The following is a 10,604-nucleotide window of genomic DNA, read 5'->3' as shown; positions in this document are numbered from 1 at the left end:
ATGACAGTGGCTCTGGGTTAGGCAGTCAGGCCCCATGGGAGCTGCAGGGGAAGCTCTAGTCTGCTCCGTGTTCTCATGCACCCCCACATGTGCGTACTAGAGCCTCTGGCCTTGCCCTTTCCATTTGGAGACACATAGAGGATGCCATGGTGTTAGAACTGGGAACAGAAAGCTGACAACTTTGGGGAGCAGGACCTGGCTGAAGCTGAGAAGAGGGAATCAGTAGATGGGTGTCGTTCAGGTCCTTCTGGGTACAGGAGGCACTAGAACAGGTATTGTGGGCACTAGGAAAGGTTTGGGGGACCCTGGACATGGTCTTGCTGGTCATATTGATGTTCACTGGGATCAGTTAGGACACAAGCAGCTAATGCTTCTTATCTGGCAGACACCACACTTCCCAGGCTCCCAAGGTTCAGACTGAGGGGGAATAAAAAAAATAGGAGCAAGGTCTGGACTGAGGGGGACAAAAAGGAGCTGCATTTCTCAAAGGCCAAGGTGAGGAGACCTTTTATGGGGTCCTGTCCCTAGGTGGGGCTGTCACAACCCCAAATGAAAAACCAACCCCCCAAAAAAACAAAACAAAAAAACAAACAAAAAACCCCAAAACCCCACTAAAACCCGTTTTCCCTCACGTTGCTGCCAAGTGGGACTCAAGAGAATTGAACTCCAAAGGTCAGAACACACAGATGTCCATGTCCTCCCACCCCAGGGTCTAAGCAGACACACAGATAGGGTGGAATTTAAACAGAGGGTGGTCACCTCTAAGGTCTGAGGCTGGTACCCCCAAGGGAGAGGGGAACAGCTGGGAGCCCAGGAGGGACAAGAACCACTCCATACAAGGTTTCCCACTGCTCTTTGTTGGGAAACAGAACCCATCAATTACAGACATGTAGGATATAGTCCCAGAGGGTGTGAATGCTACACCTCCCAATCCATTGACAGGGCAGTCCTGTGGACAGATGTGTGCCTGTGACTGTTATGTTTCTCCTTTAAATAAAAAAACAAACAAAAACCCCCAAAACAACAACGAAAACCAAAAAACCCTTCCAAAGCAACAGGTCTCCTTGTGGCATTTCAAACATCCGGAGTCTCCATTGGACATCCCCACCTCTTCTCGACTTCTCCTCATTTATGCCTTTCTATCCCCAGTATTCCCTGTCCAATCTCATATCACAGGTCTTTACCCTCCCCATCCCCATCCCTTGAGCCCACCCTAATAAACACACAAGTAAAAAGTTGAAGTCAGGACCTCCATATGAGCAAGGACATTTGTCTTTAAGAGTCTAGCTTACCTTGCTTACTGTAATATTTCCCATTTTCTTCCATCTTGCTGCAAATGTCATGATTCACCCCCCCCCCTTATGTCTTACAATTTCCTGTACTGCAGCTTAATTAATTGTCCCTTTGACTGCTGATGGGAATCAGGATGTTTCTTTTTCTTTGCTATTGAGCCATGACCATGTGTCTCTGCGGTAGGGTGTAGAGTCATTTTAGGGTGGATGCTCTGGTGTGCAGCAAATTCCCTGGTTCATGGTTGGAAGTGGAGCAGAGAGCTGCTACGCAGTTCCACCGTGCTCCACTAGGTGGCTCTTTGCACTCTCGGATGACTGCAGGCGTTCAGACAGGTGAATGCATCTCATTGGTTGGCGGGAGGCATGATGCCACCCAGCAGCTCTTTTTAAGAGAAAAGCCAGGACCAGAGAAGCAGCCACCCCTGAGCATTGCCTTCTGAGCTGTTCTGTGGGACCTAGCTGCGGAGTCAGGCCAACATGAGTGAGGTGAGCAATCCTTGCATTCGCACAGGGAAACCACAGAGTGAGAAGGGTCTGCCCCTATGGGATTCTCAGAAACCCGGAGGGTGCCTAGTGGAGCTGAGGGGTAAATGGATCTTGTTATAATTTGCTTTGAGCATAGACTGTCCTAATAGCTTGGCTTGAATGCAGTGTAGAAATTTGCTAAGTTTGCAACTTTTGAAATTCGCCTTAGAAAGAGAAAGGGATATAGGTATATTGCTTCTGATCTATGATGGGTTTTATACCTCTGAAGAAAATGCCAGTTATTTGATTGTCTCACGAATATTTGTGCTTTTTCCAGGGAGTGTGTCCTCAGGTGTTTCCTTGGGACACAATCTGAATGTTAGCAGACAGTGCTAGCCACCTGGGGAATCCAGTCTCAGAAGAGAGGTGGGGAAGGGGTTGAGGATTTGTGACTGGGTGCAGCTCCTGCAAAATCATTGTCTGTGATGGGGCTCAATGTTAATCAGTTAATTAGAGCCCTGAGAAACATGCGGACTCCAAGCTTGTGTGTGTGTGTGTGTGTGTGTGTGTGTGTGAGAGAGAGAGAGAGAGAGAGAGAGAGGAAGAGAGGGGGGAGGGAGGGAGACCCCTGAGGCACCAGGGAGTGTTGGCAGAAGGGCTCATTTCAAACCCAAGACCCTTTTCTGATTAAATGTATGTAGAATATATTATGCTGGGGCAAACTGGTAGCTAGCTTATTTTTCTTTTAAGAGACTGTAATCGCTTTCGCAAGAAGATCTGGGGTCACACAGCACTACCCCCTTTCAACTAGAAGTCCAGCCAAGTCTGAAGTCTGCTTCCATTTCCTCTTGGTTGATACTTAATTACTTTGAAAGATCTGTTATCTTCTTTGTATTTTATTTGATTTTTAAAAAAAAAAAATGTTTGACAGATGGGTGATCTTTTTTTGGAAGTCTAGAGTAGAATTAACAACTTCGGAAATCAAATGCCTCCTTGCAGCTCCTCTCTCCTCTATGGATGGCTTTGGATACAAACAGCAGGCAGAAGGGCAAGGTGGTGCAGCACCCAGACATAGGGCTTGGGATAGAGCCAAGAGCTTGGGGGAGGAGGAGGGTGGATCTGGGCTGGGAGATGGGAGTCTCCTGGCAACCCTGGGAACAGAAGCCACAGTGACAGCCATTGGTTGCCTCCTGGTGTAAATGCTAAGAGCAGTGCCAAGCACTCCCACACGTGTCCCCTTCTGTGAGCCTCACCATACCCTTGGCAGCTGGTGACAGTAGAGGAAACTGAGGCACAGAAAAGTAGACCAACCGATTCAACGCCGCCAGCTAAATCTGGGGCTAGCCTTGTCACACTGAAGTAGCTGGTACCTGATGCCTGGTGCTGTCCAAATGCATGTGAGGCTCCTTGAACAGCTGGAGAGGGAGGGGCAGAAGGAGGTGAGAATTCAGGGAAAGAAAGCAGGACTCTGAAGACCAAGGGCATTGAGGACAAGGTCTCTTTTTCCTTTGCATGTTAGGGAGGGTCTTTATTCTGGGTTCACCAAGGTTTCAGAAACACAAGGCTTGCAGACACCTTGCCTTGCTTACAAGAAGAAGGGGTGGCTGTGTGGACAGTTTTTCCCATTCAGAGCTCAGTGGATTCTCAACAAGGAGGGGCCTAGAAACTGCAGGCCCTGCAGACTCACCTCACCACAGGGACCCTCCCCCATGTCCAGTCAGCCACCTGAGACAGCTCTTCTCTCTCATTCCATGCTGGGGCTCACACATAGAGAAGTCCTCCAGTGCCCCCTTGGGCACCCAGCTGAGCAGATGACTGTGTGGGTCTCCAGGGCGGAGCCTTGTCCCTGAGTTCAACCCACAATTAGGATCACAACCTCCTTTCTGTTGACCCTATAACTAGGGCAGCCTCACACTTCCTACCCTGCCGAAGTAGTCCATGATTTAGTGTCACAGCCAGAGTGTGGCTTCCTTAAACCCTGTGGGTAAAAAGATCCTAAGATGCAGACCCTGCGCCTGTGTTCCCAGTCCTTCCACACCCCAATGTCCCCTTGCAGCAAGCTTGGCTTTCCCCCCTCCTCACACCCACACTGCTGCCCCAAGCTCCCCCTGCTGGCTCATCTCCAAGTGCCTAGGCCTCCTGTGTTCTTTGGAAATGAATTTCTCTCTTGCCTAAAACTTAAATTTGCTTCAAACATTTAGTAAGAGGGACAAGCAGCCAAGTCATGAAGGTTTTCTTCAGTCGGATGAACTACAAATGGCTTCCAGTGTTAATAACTCCCAAGCGGGGTTGGAGGCACAAGGTCATTCATTAATATGCTTGTATGAGCAGTTGTTGCTCAAAGTAGAGACATTGATTTTCCTCTGTCCTCAGGATTAATTGGGTGTGTGTGTGTGTGCGCGCGCTCGCAAGTGCATGCATGTGTGTTGAATGTGTCCTGTAATCCTCAGGCCTCATTGTAGCTGCAGAAACCCCAGATTTTTCTTGAGTCAATACAAACTTGGGTTGGGCAGAAAAGACCCTGAAAAGGCCAAATGGTCCCTGGGGTCAGCTCTGCACTTTGGGGACTTTTGGCCTTGAAGGGAGGAAGGGAGAAGAGTAAACTGGTCCTGAAGCTTTAAAATGGACAACTTAATTAGATATGTTTTTCACAACTCAGACCATCATTTATTTAGTTACTTAGTAGTAGTTGTTGTATTTGGCAGGGAAATAACGTGGTCAAATAGAACAGTTTAAGTATAGTGTTTGGTTGGAAATTCGTATTACAGTTGGCTGTGCTTGGAGCAGTCTAGGAGGTGAATTGGGATTAGAATATAATATTTAAAATCCTCCCAGCAAGGCCCAAGGTTACCAAGTGCCTTGTGCAGGAAAGAAGAGGATTTCTGGGAGCAAGTCTATCCTAGTTTCTCACTTGGGGGTTGCTTCTAAGTGGCGTTTCCAAAAACAAACAAAAAAACAAAAACCAAAACAAAACAAAAACAAAAACAACTCAGGAGAGCTATGAATGAGATTTTAATGGAGAGTGAATTTAAAACATGACGTGACCTGTTGCCCTGTTTGGAAAGTATACGGGAAGACAATCCTATTATATCGGCAATGCCCTTACTTAAACATGAGACCCAAGCCTTCCCAGAGCTCTGTCCTGGGCTCTCTGTTTTGACTTAGATGAGATGGTTTAGCCCAGGGTCAGGGCTGAGGATCTTTGGTCCCTGTGGACACCAGGCATGATAAAAAGACCATGCCAGGTGAAAACATGGCTGAAACAAGATCAAAGACACTCAAGGGCATATGCACAAACATATATGCATCCCAGGCACCAAAACAGACCTGTTGCCTCTCGCCTGAAGATGGTCATCTTGGAGGAAAGAAGAAAGCTAGGACTGAGCATCCTCCACTTGAATACCAGGGAAGAAGGATAAAAGAGGCATGGGCTTTATAATCAGACTGGCTAAAAATGTCACCCAATAGTGGTTTGGATGTTGTGGAGAGTCAGATGACAGGCACCAAGGTGGGAATCAGTGCTGTAGTTGGCTCTTAGGACCCCACTGCTGTGGTGAGCTGGAGCCAGTCCTTCTTGTGCGTGATCAGGTCTGTGGAAGACCCATGTAGCTTAGACGGTGGTTAAGCACGGATTCTGAGGGTTACAGGCAACTGTGGCATTTTCAGTAGAAGGCCAAATGACAATTTGATTTCTTGTGTAATTTTAACCTCATTTAGGGGAGCACATGAAGTAGGGATATGGAAAGACCTAGTGAGATCCACTTAGAAAAATGTGTTATACCATGCCTTACTTGTACAAAGCAACAGATTTTGCACCGTCATTTTCTTTTTTTCTTTTTTTTAAAAATTTTTTTAAAACTTTATTTTAAAAAACAAAGATAAAAGAAAAAAAATTTTAAACATTTTTGCATAAATGTATACAAATACATTTTTGTCAGAGCTTGGCTTTCTTTTTTTTAAGGTTTGATACTCTGCATTAAGGTCTTACTAGTTACAATGAGCAAAAAGTACATGTAAAACAGGATGTAACCTGGAACTAGTCAACGTTTTCTTGGTGTGTAAGGATTGAGCATAATGGTATTTTTTTTTTTTTTTTTGTTTTTTTTTTTTTTTCTTGAACTTCACACAGTCTGTGAGTTGTTTCTGGGGCAGTCTGAGCCTCTGGGGTTAGCATCCCACTATCAGTGACTGCATATTATATCTGTTCTTTTGTGACTGGGTTATCTCACTCAGGAAGATATTCTCTAGGTGCAGCCATTTTCTTAAGAATTTGGTTAAGTCATTGTTTCTGATAGCTGAGTAGTACTCCATTGTTTAATGCACCGTCATTTTCAAATGTAGACTTGGCTCGTTAAACCGCACACTGGTGGGCATTATTCTCTCCTCTAGCTGGGAATGTTAAGACTTGCAGGCTTGCAATCACAACTTATGTTCCGAGGTTAGACACAGAAGCCCGCTTTCAGGCCTGAAGAATGGATTGTCATAAAACTTGATTTTCCAGTGTGCCTCTTGTTAATTAAGCTCAGGATTAAGGTGCCCAGTGTTTTCTTCCTTTGAATTCTAAGACTGAATGAAGATGTGCCATATTATTTTCTTTCCCCAGACAGAAAAGCTAAATAAATGACTCACCACTGATTTTATTAAAGGTTTAGTGGAGGTGGCGTGATCAACAGGAAGAAAAGACTTGAACTTGTGTCAGGCAAGTCTCCCGAGTCTGTGATGGACACAGCTCCTGCACTAGGCTTTAGATTAATTTCTTCCCTCAGTGCCCCGAGAGGTCTTGTTACAGTGAGAGTTGTTTGTGCATCCTTGGGTTCTCAGTTTGCTGGGTGTAGGAACCATTTAAACACACAGGCAGAATTACCAGCTTTAGCTCAGAGTTTCTTACCAATTTCAAATGACTTTTCTGCAAGGAGTTTAAAGGCTGTGGATATACAGGTTTGTATTCCATTTGGGTGCTGGCTCCCTGAAGTCCAGCTAGAGCCAGCGTGCTGGTGGTAACCTCTAGATACACACTGTGTGGACTGAAGCATTCTTCCAGGCCCATCAACCTGCAGAGGAGGGAAGACGGGGCTCCAGAGGCAGAGTCTGGTTGGTGTCCAGCAACTAGATGAGTTAGCGGCATTCCAGTGTGGCCAGCTGCTATGACGGGTGTTCTAGAATGCTGTTCTTCAGGCATTCACATTGCTGTAGGATGTATGAGCAGGGGACAGCGTCTGCATCCCGTTCTTTGCTCTTGGTCTAAAACCCATGTGGGCCGCTCAGATCTTTGTAAGGTGGGAAATGGGGGTTATAGTATGGTCAGGCACACAGGACACAGGCTCTCACAGAAGCAAAAGAAAGGGGGATACGATGGGGGAATCTTCAAGAACACCAAGCATTTAGGAAATGCCAGGGAAAGTATAAGAGCTGAGGAAGGGTTGGCGAGGACAGATCGGATCTTTGTTCCTGTCCTCGGAGACTGTCTCACTTCAGAATTGTTGTATGCAACCTAAACAAAAAGGACGCAGACAGGCAGAGCCCGGGCCAGCTGGAAATCAGCTCTGCTGTATCAACACGGAAAAGTAGTTTGGCTGTGTGAGAGGAGAAAGTCTAGGCAGATCGTTCATAGTAGGGCTTCTGGCACGGAGATAGGCAGCCAAGATGTAAATCACGGCATATTGTTGAAGGAAAAATATGTCTAAACAGACGGAAAGCAGGTTGTAGATGTAAATATTTTAATCAACACTTACAATTTGGCTATCAATAATTATCCTATCGTTAAGACAATGAAAACAGGTATTTAAATTAAAACGTTTGACTGCTTTGCTTATTTCCTTATAATAGTGTGTGGGGAGGTGGGTGCATGTACTTGCGTGTGCATGTACTTGCGTGTGCATGCGGTGGAGGCCAGAGGGCAACTGCTGGTGGTGTTTTTTCATTTGTCCACCTACTGAAAATGGCCTGGAGCATTCATTCACCTTGCCTATGCTGGCTGGGCAGTAAGCCCCAGGGATCTGGCTGTTTCTACCTTCCAGAGCTCAGATTTCAGGCACCCACTGTCATGCCTGGCTTTTTATGTGAGTGCCTGAGATTTGAACTCAGGTCCTCATGCTTGCTTGCAAAATATTTTTCTGACTGAGTCATCTCCTCAGCCCCCACATTTGGCTACTTTCGGTACCAAAGCTTGTATGGATGTTTAAATATCTTAAACAGGCTGGACTCTATTAATGTATGTAAGGCAACTAACCCAAACGTATTTTCATGGGGTGCCCTGGCTGTTTCCAGTCTCCAAAGTGAAGTGAGAGGCACACACACACATTTACACTTAATGGGTATAAATGTAAGAAAGTCTGTATTATGGACAAAACTAGCCTGCCACACCCCACAGTGGCCCAAACCCACAAGTCTAACTCCCATTCTCAGGGCTGTTTTACATGACCAGTTCAGCCTGAGTGGCACATTAGGCATTAATCTACCTGTTACTGTTTTTGCCACACAAATAGTCTGAATCCCTGTGTCAGGATCTCGCAGCATGCCCTGCCATTCCGAGACGGAATGAGCTGCCCAGATTTATGGCTTTGCCAGCAAGGGCATCAATCACCCACTAAACTCCCATATTTTCTACTCTGTTCTTAACCTGCCATCTTCTAAACAAAACAGAGACAAGTTAGAACCACAGGGCACGGAAGCAAGTCCTGGTGCACAGCAGAACCCGGAACAGAGATCTGGTTGGGAAACAGTATGGATCGTTCACACACAAACGAAGCCATTTTCACTGTCCAGTTGTGAGGCTCGGTCCATAGGAGCACCTCTCGTTCAGACAGTCTTGGTGGCAGACATGCCTCAGTCTTCTGTTTTTGACTATCCAGTAATTGGGCTGGGGCTAGCGCTGACTTGAGAGAAAGCTCCCCCGATACTAAAATCCAAACCTGTTTTAGAGAATTGTGACCAAAGAACAGTCATGTGACCCCCAATGCTTAGCAAAGTGACTGGGCTACATTATTACTATTACTACTACTACTACTACTATTATTTTACACAATTGAAGGAAATGACAACACACACAAACATTCATCTAAACAAAACAGAAATAGAAATACAATAAGAAAACATATCTTCCCTTTCCCTAAGATCTTTTTCAAAAGCTGGTGCACAAGTCTGTCATGCGACCAGATTCCGATATGGAAGAATGGATTTGGCTCTGCACAAAGGTCAGTCAATAGAGTGCTTGGTAGCACATACCAGTCTTTGCTATAAACACATACATGGGACATGGTAGTGTGTGTGTGTTTGTACTGCCAGCCCCAGACAGACAGATGGAGGCAGAAGGATCATGAGTTCAAGATCATCTCTGCTTACACAGCAAGTCCGAGGTCAGCAAACAAAACAGTATGGAATTGCACCTTCTCTAGCAAGGAAGTTGTCTGTGTGTATAATATTCTTACTAGGTAGTGCTGCTTCATTTGGGGTTGTTTCCTTGAGCCGAGCAAACGGGATAATTGTACATGGGATTTTCTGGTTCTGATTGTACATGCAGAGACATTCCTGAGTCCATGAACTAATCACGCTCTGAGCCTGACTGTGGCCATGTCCAGTGCTGGGGCTTGCACTGCTGAGGGGTGAGTGCTCAAAATACCGCAGCAGGCACAGAACCCTCACACACCCATCCGGTCAAGTGTGCAAAGGCTTTATTTATTTGTTTATTTTTAAGATTCTGATTTCCCCCCACATTTTAGAGAGTTACAAGTGAACAAGAACCGCCTCAGAGTTGTTATGCCCCCCATGGCGGGGTTGGTGTCTTGCTGTCCTGTGTCCAAGGACCTATCACTGTCTTCCCCTCCTTTCTTTAACTGTCCACACTTAGCTGTCATTGGCCTACCATGCTCTCACCACTGAGGCTCTGCTTGGGGTTCTCAGGCCCCTTGCAGGTCCAGACAGGACAATAGAGAAATGTCCACAGGACCTTGGGATCTCTATCTATCTTTTAGTATCACTGGCATCAGACTCCTGGGGACAAATGACCCCTCTGCTGCAGCCTTGCAAGTACCTGGGTCTTATTGGTACTTTTTACTAGCTTGAAAACATTCATTTTTCATTAGGGAACTGAGTGACCTAATCTTGTTGGAAATCCCAGCACTCTTGAGCAAAAACCAGGCTTGTTTTCTCTCCCACATTTCCCATCCTATTAAATTTCTCATTTTCTGTCATATTCTGGAAGCTGCCCACTACCTTTTATACCAGTCTCACATCCACTTATGTCTCTGCAAAAAATAATTGGAAATAACACAGTGCTTGCTATTTTTCTTACTTGGGAGCAAAAAGGATCTCCACAGAAGTATGGACAAGGCAATCTTCCTTCCCAGGTCTCTAGATGGCTTCCCAGGGTTCATTTTCTGATCTGATCCCCTCAGCCCCATGTTCCAATCATGTTATCATTAATATCCCTTGGAATAGTTTGTGATGACTCTGGGCAAAGTTTACTATGGTCTTGCTAAGTTTCTTGACTTTAGACCAACCGCTTCCATGCCTGGCTTGGCTCCCAGGGATCTGAGTCCCAGAGAACAAAGGACCCTGTCCTGACCAACACTGTCACATATATTATTGAGAGCTACACACTTGATAAGTCATGTCACTTTCTGTCCTCTATGAGGGTGACATTATAAGTGACCATGCCTTCTATGTCTTTAAATCCCTAGCACACAGCATTGAACTCCCACTAGTGGACATCTAGTTATCTGTGGGACAATGCTGAGGAGACAGAAAGATATTGTCCCTGCTGCTCAGAGTGTTGATAGTAGAGACAGAGCCGTGTAAGATTAATTGTTCTATGACTTCCACACAGAGTGCAAGTGTCAGAAAAGCAGT

The 10,604-nt window shown here is 45.8% G+C and overlaps 1 protein-coding gene across 1 annotated transcript in view; it reads left to right on the top strand.

Annotated features, from left to right (window-relative positions):
• Positions 1-1,707: 1,707 nt before the first annotated feature.
• PCP4 (Purkinje cell protein 4) overlaps positions 1,708-10,604 on the top strand; it is a 57,066-nt gene continuing 48,169 nt past the window's right edge. The window contains exon 1 of the mRNA XM_080919606.1: positions 1,708-1,778. Within this exon, the coding sequence (XP_080775732.1) occupies positions 1,770-1,778 (9 nt within the window). The 5' untranslated portion in view covers positions 1,708-1,769. The remainder of the gene's footprint in view (positions 1,779-10,604) is intronic.

Source organism: Micromys minutus, assembly GCF_963924665.1.
Source record: "Micromys minutus genome assembly, chromosome: 7".
In the NCBI taxonomy this organism is placed as follows: domain Eukaryota; kingdom Metazoa; phylum Chordata; class Mammalia; order Rodentia; family Muridae; genus Micromys; species Micromys minutus.
Note: the sequence above shows the minus strand (reverse complement) of the source record. Positions and strands in the feature narration are given on the sequence as shown.